Raw genomic sequence first — 15,449 nt, forward strand, 5'->3', positions numbered from 1 at the left:
TTAGAAGTGTTTTAAATATTGTAAAATTAAAGAAAAAAACATTGCTAGCAGGCAAACTCAAAGCCCAGAAAAACTCACTTTTTAAAAAAATGTTAATGCTTCTTAACTGACAGCCTTGTGCTATAAGATTGCTAATTTACAGAAATAAAGGATTTAAAGTCAGAATAAGAAGTAGGAAAAGTTGGTTAAGAAAGGAATCCAGATAGATCAGCTCCATGAAGGTAAGGGAACACTAGGAACGCATTGAGTGAGAATGTCCAGAGGTAGCATGACTTAAAATGTGAAAATACTGGTTAAAAGCCCAAGGACTTGGGGCATGTTCTGGGAAAAATGCCTAATGAGGAAATTAAAGCTGAAAATGTTGACCTAGAGCTTCTGAACACTTCTATCGCTCTGCTATGCTTTGAGTAAATAAGGCAAGGAAGACAAATTCCACCCCCCTTGTGTCTGCTATTCAACTCTGACCCTTGCCAACACAATGACTTTAAATCTCTGTTATGGAAAAAATGGTACCACTTTAATTTCCGGCTCCATCCACATCTGGCCAGGGAGAGGATCAATTAATATTATCGTGATTTGTGTTTAGGGCCTCTGAGACCCCCGAGGACCAGCCTGTGGGACAGTCTGTTTTTGCTGGGATTCTCAGCCAGAATCAGGAGAGTGGGATTCTGGACCAGGCCAGTTCCCGTAACACAGCTCGGAGCTGTACAACACAACTTGCTCCGAGGATGTTGGGCATTGTGCTTCATTAGGAAACAAAATATAAGCTTTCCACACCATTAGGGATGACTTTAGGAGTGAAAGCACATAAGACGATGCCTCACCTCATCAACAATGCACTGCAGAAGCTGGAGAGGCTACAATGGAAAAGAAGAGAGGAAAAAGTATTAGCCTCTATGCAATGTCTTTACAGTGGAGTGGAAAGAAAAAATCATTAATGCAATAAAATATAGCGAGATTAATCAACAACAGCAAACTCTTATAAAAACATTGAGGCTCAGGATGTTCTATTATTTCTAATGGTACCTAATCTAATACAGGCAGTTAAAGGTTTGCATTTTCTTCAAAATGCAATTTGCTAAGTTTAAAACAAGGCATTCAAGCATGCAAAGGAAGCAGCCATCAGGAAAAAGAAAAGTGAATTTTTTTCTGAACTCATAAAGCTTACCATTAAAGATCCCTGGTTTTTCTGAATCTGAAAAAAGGCAATATGTAATTAGCATGTCATAATCAAAATGACTCACTTGGACACATTATGATCACTGAGAGAAAATTATTGCATTGCTGGTGGCAATTTGTGGGCATGTGTTAACACAATTTACATAATGAAAATACACAAATGTTAATAGCTCGCTTCTCATTTATAGGCGAAAGTCAGCAGAATGTTAATTTCACACAACACTTTTTAGTACCCTCCAGGTTGTATTAGAATAGGGAGAAAAACCATAATCCATTTCAAAAGGCTGTTTACGATTCAGATATAAATAATGTTTTATATTGCTAGATTGTGAACACTGGGCTTAATGTTGCAATCATTGCTAATGTTATGAAGCTCACTCTTTTTAAATTAAAAACCGATTTATTTAAAATTGAAATTAAATCATAGTCAGAAATTAGAATTTTGGATTCCTGCCAGTGTCTGCTCACAATCCCCTATTTTGTGAAGAAAACTTTAATTATGTGGTTGATGTATTTGCCTCCAACTCAGGAGTGGGGTGAAAGCTCCACCTTTTCCAAAGTTCCTTCTGCCTGTTTCCAGGGGAGCAATGCTCTCTGGGAAAATCAAATTTATACAAGTTTTACAGGGAACAGAAATAGTATTGAGTAAGAGTGCCTGTTCCCAATCAACATTCTAAAGGCAGGCTGCTCACGTGTCTAATATTAATAAAGCACATCTCTTAGAAAGTTACTAAAATGTGGGGATCAAATTAATACAACATCTACTTACTAATTAAAGTAATAAACCCTTCAATGCCCGCCCCCCCCCCCCAAAAAGTGGCTGTAGTTATTAAAAACTTAGGTACTCAATTTCCTAAGAAGAAAAATTCAGTAATCAAATACTGGCACTGACCGGTCAATTGCGTTCTGGGATAACTGAGCTCCAACTGGTTGGTAAAATTCAGGGAGAATATTAATAGTGCCTTCATATCCTTAATGGTTCTTTAACAGATTCTTTCACATATTCTCATTTGATCTGCACGACCACCTTGAGGCTGCTAGGGATAACCATCTCTATTCTATCTTGGGGAAACTGGGCCTCCCAGAGAGCGGGTAATGCCCAAAGTGGTGGGGCGGGGCTATGGTGGTGCTGGGACCCCCCCTCCCCATGCTTCTTCACCTCCAGCACCCATAGGATACCTGCCTTTGATCATGTCATATCTAAAAACCAATAGGCTTGCATATATTTATACATGGCATGGTAAAGTTTATAAATGACCAATTTTGGTATATGGGATGTTCTCAACTAGATATGATACTAAGCTTCTCGAGGTTTCTGTATCTCTTGCATCCATGTGGCTGATCAGCAGACCCTTCTACCTAGTGGCTGTTTCAAGGAGTGCTTTCCCTGTACTATCTCAACTGAATATGGCAGCACTCTCATTACTGCTCTTGGCTCTTTTTCACTCTCTGCCCAATCACCACTTCCTGGGGTCTCTGCCCCAGGTTGACTGGCTCTTAGTCTACTTAGATGTATTTTGTTGTCAGCTGCCATCGAGTAGCCCCCGGCAACCCTGTGCACAACGGAAGGAAATGCTGCCTGGTCCTGTGCCAGCCTCATGATTGCTTGGGCATCAGACTATTGTGCTCCATAAGGTTTTCACTGGCTCATTTTTGCAAGTAGATTGTTAGGCCTTTCTTTCTAGTTCTTTTTAGTCTGGAAGCTTCACGGAAACATGTTTAGGATCATAGCAACACACAAGCCTCCACAGATAGACGGGTTGTGGCCTCACATACTGGGAATTGAAGCTGGGTCTCCTGCATGGAAGGCAAGAATTCTACCACTGAACCACCACTCCCCTGATAGCTCCCACTTATTGTTGTCAAGAATTAACGCTGCTTCTTCCTCTAGTCAATGAGTACTTCTGGATAAGGCTCTGCAGGTAAAGATGAACATTAAAAAGCAAGGCAGAGCTGTAAACTACCATCCTGGAGTACTTAAGCATTTCAGTATCAAGGCATACCACCTTTTACAAAAATCTTGAAAAGCCCAGGTAACTTCTATGATATACCTATGTTGTTTGCTTTTATTTTTTTTCAGGCACAGAGATACCTTCCCCTCCACATTCTTAGTAAGATATATCTACTTCAACAGGAGAGTTACTTATAATGAACAAAGATTTAGAAACCCATTTTTTACATCAAATAGTGTTTTTCACAAATTTCTAATATACAGGGGGGTTACAACATTCTTTCTTTGAGGAAAACACGCTGCAAACATTCTCAATAAGATGTTTGAAATGAATTCAAGAATGGATTGTGAGCCATTGTTCCCAATGAGTTATATGAACCAAATGAATTGAGGGGAAAAAATTTCTTCCTGAACCAAGATCTTGGAAAAAGTCTCCATCCTGCCCCATTCTGTGGGTTAACAGCGTGGTTTAAGACAACTTAAAACTATACTATTTTAACCCCTGCTCTTTACTACAAGAAAGGGAGAAACAGCAAAATCAAAGCCTTATAACTATATTGTTTTGTCCAGTTTTTTTTTTTTTAATTCTTCTAACGAACTTTTATTAAGGCTTAGCTAGCTCTGTGCCAGGCATTGAAGATATAATGGTGAAAAAGACATAATTCCTGCCCTTTTTTTTTTGATTTCTTAATTGCTTTAATGGCTCCCCATTCCTTTATTTTTTTTGTGTGCTTTAGATGAAAGCTTACATAGCAAACTAGTTTTCCAATGAATAATTCCTGCACAAATTGTTTGGTGACACTGGTTGCAATTCCTGCAATGTGTCAGCACTATCCTCATTTTTTCCCTGGGTTCCCCATTTCCATTTGTCCGGTTTTCCTGTTCCTCCCTGCCTTCTCATCTTTGGTTTTGGGCAAATGTTACCGTTTTGGTCTGGTATAGTTGATTGTCCTAAGGAACACCTTCTTCATGGGTGTTACTGTTTAGTTTATAGTCCCATCTATTATTTGGCTGAAAGGTGGCCTTCAGGAGTGACTCCAGTTTCAAGTTAGAAGGTCGTCTTAAGGCAACAGTCTTAGGGGTTCCTCCAATCTTTTTCAGACCAGTAAGTCTGGTCTTTTTTTTAGTTTGAATTTTGTTCTACATTTTTACCCATCCTAACCAGGACTTTCTATTGTGGTCCTGGTCAGAGTGGTCTGTAGTGGTAGCTGGGCACCATCTAGTTCTTCTAGTCTCAGGTTAGAAGAAGCTGCAGTTCATGTGGGCCATTAGTCCTTTGGACTAATTGCTTCCTTGAGTCTTTGGTTTTCTCCATTCTCCTTTGCTCCTGGTGAGAAGAGACCAACGGTTGCTTCTTAGAGCTGTTAAGACCCTAGATGCTACTCATCAGACTAGAACATAGAACTTTATCTTTATGAACTGTATTTTGCCAATTGACCTAGATGTACCCTGAGACTATGGTCCTTAGCCTTTAAGTCCAGTAGTTCTGTTCTGTTGTATAAGTAGTTTCTATAACTGTATCCCCTACATGCACTATTATATATGAGTATACATACAGCATTTACAAATATGTAGAAATATCCGTATCTATATACGTATGTAGGTCTACCCCCATATGACCTCCCTCACCTATTTAGTGTACATATCAACCTATGTATCTACTCACAAATTAGTTTGTTATTACTGTTATCGCAGGAAAGTGTATAACGTATACCATAAAAAAAAAAATACCATAATTGCCCTTTATTCCTGCGTACTTTTCAGCGTTTTCCTTTACCTTGGTCATGTTGTGCTGACTTCCCCCATATAGCGTATTGCCTTTTCCTTCACAGGAATTAACACTTAACTACTATCTATCGACTATCTAGTTAGTTATTCTCCTTCCCTCTCCCCTCCCATCCCCTGTAATCATCAAAGAATGTTTCTTTCTGTGTGTAAACCTATTCTTGACTTTTTGTAATAGGGGTCTCATATATTTGTCCTTTTGTGATTAACTTATTTCATTCAGCATAAAGTCTCCCAGGTTCATCCATGTTGTGAGATGTTTCATGGATTCATCGTTATTCTTTATCGTTGTATAGTATTCCATTGTGTGTACATACCGCAGTTCGTTTACCATTCACTCACTCACGAGCATTTAGGTTGTTTCCATCTTTCTGCTATTGTGAATAATGCTGCAATGAACATGGGTGCGCATACGTCTGTCCAGGTTTTTAAAGAGACGGTGTTACCAGGTTTTATTACACAGTGTGGATAGTAGCGTATTAAGTGAAATCATCTTCATAAATTTTGTATTAAGGTAGCAGTGCCTCTACCTGAAATTGATGCAAAATGTTTAAGATACTCAATTACTTTTTAACACTGTTACACAATGTGGTGACTTATAGCTTCTATCTCACAAGAAGCTGATGATGCAACATCAGTGTAATTGATTCATTTTCTCAATTAAATAAAGCGACTGTGCTTTTCTTTATATGAATGCCACCATATAAATACCATAGAGTTAGATGTATTATCTCCTTTCTCTGTCTCAGATATATTGCCTTAAAGGCTATATTCTGTTCCTCTGTTAATTCCACCAGAAAATTTAATGCCACAGTTGTATTTTTCAAATTCTGAGCTGCCATGTACTCGACTGTATTTATATTAGGCATATTTTTCACTGCTAAACTCTTTGTTATTTACCTTTTTCAAGATCACATTACTATAAGGATGCAGCAACCATAAAACACAGCCAAACAAAGTCAAGCCCAGTCATTGCCTCTGCTTTTGCACACAGTTCATGAAAAAGTGAAGCCCCTGGTTTTATAGCACATTAAAAGTGGTACTAAGGGTGCTTAGTATAAAGTGTTAGCTTCATGAATGTCTATCTTTATTCTGGGTCTGCCTTCCAAATGCCTGGCTGTGAGAGCAGAGTTCAGAGGAACACAATCATGTTGTTAGGGCTGATGTATTGCCTGTACCTCACAACATATGAAATGCTGTTTATAACTCACTTGTCCAGGTCCACATGCCTACTTGTGCATTTTGCTTGTGTTGTGAGTTTTCTGTGTCTAACTAGTACTTTGGGACAATGAACAAAACAATATTTGCTCCCCTCATACACTTCGCTAATTGGTCTCTAAAACTAGTAGCATTTTGATACACTAATTAGCTGAACCTCTTCCCTCTTCTGCCCATGCTTTTTTTCTTTTGCCAGCTGTTAGATCCAAGAGTCAAAGCTGCCACAAACAGGGGACAGTCCCACCTCATTCTGTTGTAAGACACATGGTTACAGATTTCAATAGGGAAGAATGAGTTCAATTAGGCACAAGTATTAGGTCTGTTATTAGGTCTTGGGGTGTTACCGTAGTAACATTTCCCATGTATTTCCTTGCAAGGACTAATAGTTGATAATTAGAAAAGCTCTTCTTCCACTTATAACATGACTTTGGAAAATGATGCTGGGAAGGCAACTGCCAGTACAAAAGGTGGCTCCTGGGGCTTCAACTAGTTAGTCAATGACTGTGGTGCTAAAAAAGCAACTTAGGACGTGTCACATTCTGCTTCTGTCTCTATAGAGGTTCTTTTACATACAATGGTAAAAGAGACCTTGCTACCAAGCCCTTTTACATTATACTCAGGCACAAGCAGAAAACTAAAGTGAATCCACCTATGCAACTGAGAGAAGACACCAGCTACAGCTTTCATTTTCTATTTTACTCTCTGAAATTATGGCTTGCCCTGCAGCTCTTGTCTGAGAGATTTATGTGTGACCTAGGTCAGATTTTCCAATATCAGTTGACAAATTTTGTCTTTACATATTTACTGCTTTTCAAGCTTGTGTTATTTCCCCTTAAATAGGAAAAATAAATATAAAATGAAAGCAAATTGTTGGAATTTTTAAAAGAATACCATTTTTGTTTGTTGTACTACTGGTATCCCATCCTGGTTTTCAATGTTGAACTCTTCCTTATTCTTTTTTTGAACTTCAGATTTTAGGAACCATAGCTATTTTACCAAGGCTCTCTTTTCAGATCAGATGCATTGAGCTGTAACCCTGCCTAAACATCAACAGGGATTATAGAAAGCTGAGACTTTCATACTCTAAATGAAGAATTGTGACCTAAAGAATTTTGAAATGAAAGGGATCTCAGAGATGTTCTAGTTCACTCTACTCATTTTGCTGTTAGGGAAACTGAAGCTCAGAAACTGAGAGAGAAGTGTCCAAGATTGTTGACAGAGCCTGGCCTAGAACTGATTGGAGGCTGCCTGGTGCAGGGAAAATACATGAGCTTTGAAGTCAGAAAGACCCCTGGAATTCCAGTCAGATCCCCATGGCCTCAGAGGGCCCTCTCTCTTTGCTGGGGCTCAGGACTCTTGTCTAAAAAATGAAGGGATAAGCTAGAGGAGCCCCCAAACCAAAAAAACCCAAACCCCTTGCAGTCGAGTCAATTCCGATTCATAGCAACCCTATAGGACAGAGTAGAGCTGCCCTGTAGGGCTTCTAAGAGCGCCTGGTGGATTTGAACTGTTGACCTTTTGCTTAGTAGTCGTAGCTCTTAACCACTACACAACAAGGGTTTCCAGAGGAGCCCAAGGAGCCTGCAAATGCAGAGCTTCCCATTCAGGTACCACGAGAGACTTTTTTTCCTACCTGAGGCAAAAGTGGGACTGGCATGCAAACTAATTGTAACCGGCATCGCGCTGAATGCTACAATTTAGGGATGCACCACCTCCAATCCAGAGCTAGAACTTTCAAAAACACAGTGCCCAAATTTTAAAATCTTCAATTGAGGGGGGAAAAAAAAAATCCTTTTCATATGACCATAAGCTGAATACACATTGCTTAGTACCACTCACTTAAGAGTTTCCAAACAAGTAACTTTTAAAGAAAAGGGACAGAAGAAAATTTACCCTGGCTACAAGGATGAATTTTGGTAAGTTGATATTTTTAGATACTGAATGCATTAGGAGACAAAATAAATGAATACTATATATTGTTTCTACTGATATAAGGTGAATCCACTCATGTCATCCCATTTCCTTTGCTCCTCAGTCTCTGTTCTTGTTCAAGGTCTTATCATGTCTGTGAATATATTAGTGTATCTTGGACAGGGCCTAAAAAAAAAAAGTCATATTAGGATTTAGCAGGAAGTACTCTACAAAAAAAAAAAAAAATTTTTTTTTTTTTACTCTACAGGTTATAAAAAAGTCACTGTGACCCCCACATTCTAAGGTCCACTCACTGGCACCTTCTCCCTGTCCCCTATCGCCTACTCCAGCTGGGGCCCAGTTTTGAAACGCTAAAACTAGGTATCTCCGAATTTCACAAACGCTGGGTGGGACAGGAAGGCTCAATGATGCTGAGAGGAGGGCCCAGCTCAGATGGGACCAGAGAGAAACTCATCACAGCCATATATTACATCCCTTGACCCTTACGGCTTCCTCAGTATCCAGGACGATGCGTTTTCACACAAAATACAACAGCTGGGGCATGAGGGTTCTGTGCAGCATGATTCATTTGCTGGGCCTGCCAGTGAGTGAGCAGGAAAAAGGGCCTGCCTGCCACTCTATACTCTTCTATTCCTTCTGGTGTATTTAAAACTGACACAGCTCATGTCCCACCTGAGACTGGTACATAGGAGCCACAGTAAATCACCCTTATGGGTAGATGTAAGTTTTAATTTTTAGACTTGAACTTGTTTAGAAAAGCAGGGGGTTGGAGCCACAATTCAAAATGTTCAATGTGAATCACAAAATTAACCTCTTCGCCAGTGGTACGGGAAGTCCATAAAGCACCTTCCTTTTCAAAGGAGTCTGCAGACATTTGCCGAGTCAAACTTTTCTACTTTCTTTGTTCCAAAAAAGGGTGGCTTTATTTCAGAATTTGGGTTAAGAATCTCTCTCTGTGTAAAAGGTATTGCTTTTTTGGAGACAGACTCTACTCTTCACAGTCAAATAAATCTGCTAAAGCAAGTCTTTTTTTTAATGTGTCAAAACGTCTGAAAGGGTTTTCTGGGGCTATCATTTAGTTTTTGCATCTCTATTAGCTTAAATTCGGCATGCCACAGAATCTAGATGGATCTGGGAGTCACCTAGTCCAATTCCTTGCCCAGTGTAGAAATCCCGTCTAATATTCCTGACACACAGGCATCCTATCTTTACTAGTACACTTCCAATGATGGGATTTCAATGACTCCATTTTGGGCAGCTTCAATTGTTAGAAAGTTCTTTCTTATTTTGAGTACAAATATGCGTTCCTATAAGATCTGCCCATGGTCTGGAGCTGTAGTTGAGTGACATCTCCTCACATATTTGAAGATGACTGTCATGTCTTTGGAGCTCTGGTGGTACAGTGGTTAAGAGCTACAGCTGCTAACCAAAAGGTCAGCAGTTCGAATCCTCCAGCTGCCCCTTGAAAACCCTATGGGGCAGGTCTACTCTGTCCTATAGAGTTGCTATGAGTCAGAACTGACTTGATGGCAAAGGATTTTTTTTTTTTTTTTTTTGGTATTTTCTTCCTTACGATCAGTTGCTATTTTGTTACCCTTTATTCTTCCATCTTCTGTTAGAATCAAACTCCTAAAACATTTCCCCACCCGAAGCAGCCCATGTGCTTCCTGGGAAAATGACTTCACCCTCCAGCTCCACGGGTTGGGCACAAAGTTCAGTCCTAAACCAATGAGGATGTAAGTCTCCTAGGCACTTGGATTTAAAACGGTCCAATCAAACTGTAACCCAGGACCTTTGGTTGCCTGTGGGAAGTCTGTGAAGGGAGAAGACTGCTAAGGATAGAGCCAGATGTGGCTTGCCAAATCAAGCCCTACCTAAAACCAGCAATACTAAGTGATTCAGTTATATCATTCAACACATCCCCCTTATGATTAAGGCTAGTTTCAGCTGAATTTTTGGTTAGCTGAACCGGAAAGCTACCTGGAATGACCTAGGCATGATTTCACATTTTTTACCATTGTGGTCCCTTCTCTCTGAATGTGTTTCCATATGTGCATATTCCTCAAAAAGTATGACACCCACACCTGAACACATACTTTGGACTGGTTGCCTTAGCTCACCTTGTTCTGGACACAACACATACTTATCGAGGCTAAAAGTGCATTCATATTTTTGATAGCCATATCACAGAGCTGGCTCAGCTGACAACACAGAGAAGTATCTAGATAGCAGATGGAAAAAGAATTGCTTTTCTCCTGTACTTTTCTATTTCTTATGTGTTTCATATTGATATAGTATTTGTGAGTCAAAGTGAGTGGATGATTAAACCAATCACAGAATCTGGACAATTCTGATGACAAGTCCAGCCTAATACTGAAGTACAATTGTGGATTCTTAGGGTCTGAAAGGATCTTACCAGTTGCTGTAGATTCCGGCTCATGGAGACCCCATGTGCGTCAGAGAAAGGATTTTACGTGTTATTTAATCCAACGTAGACCCCCACCCCTGTCTGCTCCGTGAATCCTTCCTTCATTACACCCTTGCTGGCTCAGCTTCTACTGGAATACGTCTAGTAATGGGGAGTTCAGTCTTCTGACTATCCCTTCCATCTCCTCTCCCAGTTTCCTCCTGATAATACAAATCCACATCCTTTCTTACACAAGAACCTTCCTGTGTCTGAAGACTACTATTACAACTCTGTGAAAACTTTTATCCTTCAGGCGTCGATGCTGGTGAGATACAGTGAGGATCGGGATATAGAAGAAAAGGAAGGGGACAAATGATTAGTATAAAGCCTCGGGATGTGTGCTGATATGCTCTGCCAACATGTTAAAAAAAAAAAAGCCTAAAAATTAATTCACTTATTTCAAATGTCTATATATGCTTACTCTGTACTAGGCACTTTACTAGACTCTAGGGCACAAAAGATGGATAAGATACAATTGCTGGTCTACAAAAGTGAAGTCATTTATTTAAGGTCCCTGAAACTTAGTGGCAGAGCTAAGACTTGAACACAGGCCTTGTACTCTCCTCTAAATGCCAATCAATATTTGGATAAAATATAACTCCCTGGAGTTTTGTTTTCTTCCTTCAGGGCTTCAAAGATTTCTAAGACAGTCTTTTCCCCTCAACAGGATGTTTTTAGGCACTCAAGTAGGGTTAGGAAACCGTGGTGGGGTAGTGGTTAAGTGCTACAGCTGTTAACCAAGAGGTCGGCACTCCTTGGGAACTCTACGGGGCAGTCCTACTCTGTCCTATAGGGTCGCTATGAGTCAGAATTGACTCGACAGCAGTGGGTTTGGTTTGGTTTTGGTGGGAAGTAGGGTTAGCTTTGTGGGCTAAGGCTCTACATATCACTGCGTGTTTTTTTTTTTTTTTCAGCATGATATATTTTACAACATTGTTTGTCCTGTTATGATTTTGAGATAAGCTGCAATCACAACCAATGCATGGTTTTCTTAGGAAAGAAAGAATCTTGAAATACAATCATATAACCATGTTAACTGACATGTGGCTTATTGGCTTGACTATAAATGAAATTCAAAATAGAGTAAAGAAGTTACAGATCTAGATTGAAGTGAACAAAATGTAACTTGTTTCAGAGTTTTAGTTCATACCTCTCATATTTTTATATAGGGAAAACCAGGTTTCAGTAAATACCAAGGGAGTACTCGGAGAGATGGTGATGAGCAAGGTGGCTGAAGGTGTGAAAAGGAGAAGGAAGCTGCTCAGATAAGATGAAAGCAGACCACAGAAGTTTCTAGTCCAGCATACCAAATAACATTAGTTCTAGCAAAATATTACCTAGAAGCATTAAAAAACAAAAAACGAACCAAAAAACCCCAAAAACCTAACAGGTAAAAGTAGAGCCGTTCGTGTGTGTGTGTGTGTGTGTGTGTGTGTGTGTGTGTGTGTGTTGGGGGCGTGTGGATAATGTTTGAGTCCCACCTATTTTATGTCCTCTCATCCCAGAGTTCTGCAAATCATTGACCTAGAACACGTTCATTTTCCCAAAGAGGAGGCTGAGGTCTGAAAAGAAATAAAGTTGAACAACTAATAAGGGAAGCCAGGACCAGAACTCTGGTCAGCTCTGTGTATGTTTGGGGGTAAACCATATACTTGCTGGGTGTCACTGTCCTGGTGTCCTCTGTCTGAATCACTGGGTAATTCCACTTGCCAGGCTACCAAGGAAGAATAGGCCTATCCAAAGAGCAGACTGAAAGGCTGTTGTTACCTCAAGCTCTTGCACCCCAGGGGAGGCCTTTGGTTGAGAATTTTCTTTTGTTTATTGTCTTTTCTGAACTAGAAGAAGGCTAGAGTCAAGGTGCCCTCATGCCCAGAATGGCACTCTCTGCAACCTGTTTCTGAACAGAAAACAAAACAAGACAAGCTTCATTACCCTCTTTTGGTCTTTCCTCCTCTGAGCCTATATACTAACACCTTCTTCCTTAATACCGTTCCATTCTCCTGTTTTTCTTTCTTTCTCCTCATGATGGTCACCACTGTAGACCCTGACAGTATACAGGAATTCAGTGTCTGGGTCTAATTGGTTGCCTCAGTTTCCTACAATTCCTTGGATGTGAGAACCTTGGCTCCATGCATAGACAACTACCTCCTTTCCCAGCTCCTAGCAGTCCCTGGAACCCTCTTTCTACCCCATGTGTCCTGGGTATTCTCCAGTCTTAAACTGAATCAGCTCTTTGCTTCTTTTAGGCAACTCATTGATTTTTCAATGAACTTAGCTTGTCTGTTTTACTGGCATTAAAGAGGGTTGGGTTCTTAGCATCATTAACATTTTAGTTGAGGAAGAATTCCCAAACTCCCCAGGCATTAATCCAGAACTGTTAAACATCTAAAAAGTAATCTCTGTTCAGACAAAGCTTGACCAGGTCTGCCCCCTTTTTAACTTGGATGCCAATGAGCCCCTAGCCCTAAATCTACCCAAGTTTTCTATGCTGAATGGTGATAAGTGAAACACTGGAGTACAATAAAAGTTGATGTCTTTGTCTGTGGCTGCTGCTACTACTGCTGTTGAGGACCACTTTCCCCCCAGGGATCCATATCCATTCAGCAATTACCTGGCAGGCACAGAGCATCCTGGGACAGTAATTCCTATCTCTGCAGACATACCAGTTGGAGGCAGTATTTGAGTGGATAGTGTGTAAAATAAGGATGGCCATTTGGGCTTAAAACCTTTGGGTGCCTTCTCTTACTTTCTCCCCCGACCGCCCCTCCGGAGTGAAAAGACCACTGAACTGGGAGTGGGAGACCCTGTTGGCTAAAACGTGGTAATCATGAGTGAGTCATTTAATGGTTATAGACCTTCCTTTCCTCATCTAGAAAACAAAGGAGTTGGACTAAGTCATTGCAAGATCTCTTCATACCTGAAGTTTTATAAAGAAGGGATCAGTGAGAGGTCTCTCCAACCACAAAGCTTAAGAGACAGGAGATGGCAAAGTTGCCATCTGAAAGCCAGGCTGGGTACCAAGTCCATTACTTTAAACTTCAATTCTATCTCTGGGCTAAACTGATTATTTAAAAATTATAAAATATCATAGTCCCCAGTTACTGAACTAAAAATGAGTAGATTCTGTATCTAATTCTATACATTATAATTGTGATTGTGAATGATAAGTTATAACTCAAAAAAGAAAGACTGTAAAGAAAGGCTCTTGTGGGATCAGAAAAGTAATTCATTTTAGTCCTACCAGGTATGAGACATGGTCATATATTTTCATAGGCAAATCCCTAAACTGCTTTCTGGAAATCTAAATAATACTAATATTACCTTGCTCTTGTTTACCTCCTCATATTTTTCAAAGTGCTCTCTTAGGTATTAGCTCATTTGATCGTGACAATTCCCTCCTATAAGTCTGGAAAAAGCCCCATAATGTGCGAAGTCAAATTCATACAGGGTGGCAGGGAATCCCTTAGAGGCACATGTCAACTGACCTCAGGTGCGGGAAGATCTTAAAATGGAGTTATTTCCAACTTCAGATTGGGTCCCAGTCATCTCAAAGGGATTCATGAAATTCTCAAATTCAATATCTGCTCTCTGCTAAACTCTCAATCTCCATTCTGATACAACACCTCCCTCCTACACCATGCTCCCTCTCCCCTTTCTTGCTTCTCCACTTTAAAAGTTACCTAGGGAAGTTCCTAAACTGTTAGGGACAACAGGTAACAGTAATAGAACTCTCCTGAGCTAAACTACTGGAAGGGCACCAAATATAATATACTGTTTTAGACTTTTATCTTTTACCATATTACGCTCCATTTGCCTACAATGCATGGGAAGTTGTTAGCCATCCTTTGAGCCTCAGAGATTCAGCTTAAGCATCATCTACTCTGTCAAACCTTCATGACTCCCTACCTTGAGCTGGCTACTCCTTCTTCCTCTTGAGGCCAGAATGTCAGGTTACCTGCAATTTGTTTTAAGTTTTTCTTCCCACTGGACTGAGCTCTTGTAATTTCTGTACTCCCAGTGCTTAGCTCAGTGCCAAGCACACAGTGGGTGCTTAATCACAAACATAAGTTCAACTGAATTGAGATATGTCACATAATAGTTCAGGAAGTGCTATTAAGTCAACCAACACAGGGTCAGTGCTTAAAAAAAAAAAAAAAAAAGACAAGAATCACTAACTTAGCTGGCTAATTACACATACCTCATTAAAGTATTAACAAGTAATTTACTGGAAAATTTCATATTTCTAAGCTATCTGAACTTTGGGGAAGATTTCTCTTGCATTTTACATTAATTTCTGCTCTATTTTAACCCTGTTAAATATTTTCTGCTTTGAATTTTTTGTTGCTGCCATGTGTTTTCATTAATGGAAGCGTGCTGAATCATTGAGTGTGTCTGAATTTTTGGTAAGTAGTGTGCGTTTTTTTTTTCTTGCCCCCTTCCACAAGCCTATTCTTAAAGTCCAGTGGGATACACATTGTCCCATTAATTCTGTCCCTACCCACTGGGACACATGTGTTCCAAATAAAAAGTAAAAAAATGTCTACTTTTCCTATTACAAATTCAGACACCTCATACGACACCCCGTAAAAATGGTAATTTGTGGCACAAGCCTGTTTCTTTGGTTTCAAACAACCATAAAGGCTCCCGCCTTGCAACAGTATGCGCTACCAGTGGGAAAGCAGCTTCCCAATAAACCTGAGAGGTGAAAAATGGTGATAGGCAACTGTATATCCCAACAGTTATAATATACTAGGGAATTCACCTTCTATTTTTGGTATAGGCTAAGCAAATAAAATTCTGAGACCTCTAGATAAGGATGAGATGGATACTGGGAGAAGATTTTGACATGGGCAATTAAAAAATTCCTGAGAAGAAGCAAATGTGTATAAAGAAACATTTCCATACCACTAAATTTCA

The 15,449-nt window shown here is 39.9% G+C and overlaps 1 protein-coding gene across 27 annotated transcripts in view; it reads right to left on the bottom strand.

The window, feature by feature from the left end:
• MAP2K5 (mitogen-activated protein kinase kinase 5) overlaps positions 1-15,449 on the bottom strand; it is a 279,846-nt gene that overhangs the window by 62,904 nt on the left and 201,493 nt on the right. For 20 of the 27 annotated variants that reach the window (XM_064267345.1, XM_064267343.1, XM_064267346.1 and 17 more), the window contains 2 exons: positions 1,169-1,195; positions 825-857 (listed from right to left, as the gene is read on the bottom strand). The exons of 2 other annotated variants lie outside the window; for them this stretch is intronic. In XM_064267345.1, coding sequence (XP_064123415.1) covers positions 825-857; positions 1,169-1,195 — 60 coding nt within the window. 5 more of the 27 variants (XM_064267344.1, XM_064267350.1, XM_064267362.1 and 2 more) reach the window with 2 other exon arrangements.

The sequence above is a fragment of the Loxodonta africana genome, chromosome 13 (assembly GCF_030014295.1).
Source record: "Loxodonta africana isolate mLoxAfr1 chromosome 13, mLoxAfr1.hap2, whole genome shotgun sequence".
Classification (NCBI taxonomy): Eukaryota; Metazoa; Chordata; class Mammalia; order Proboscidea; family Elephantidae; genus Loxodonta; species Loxodonta africana.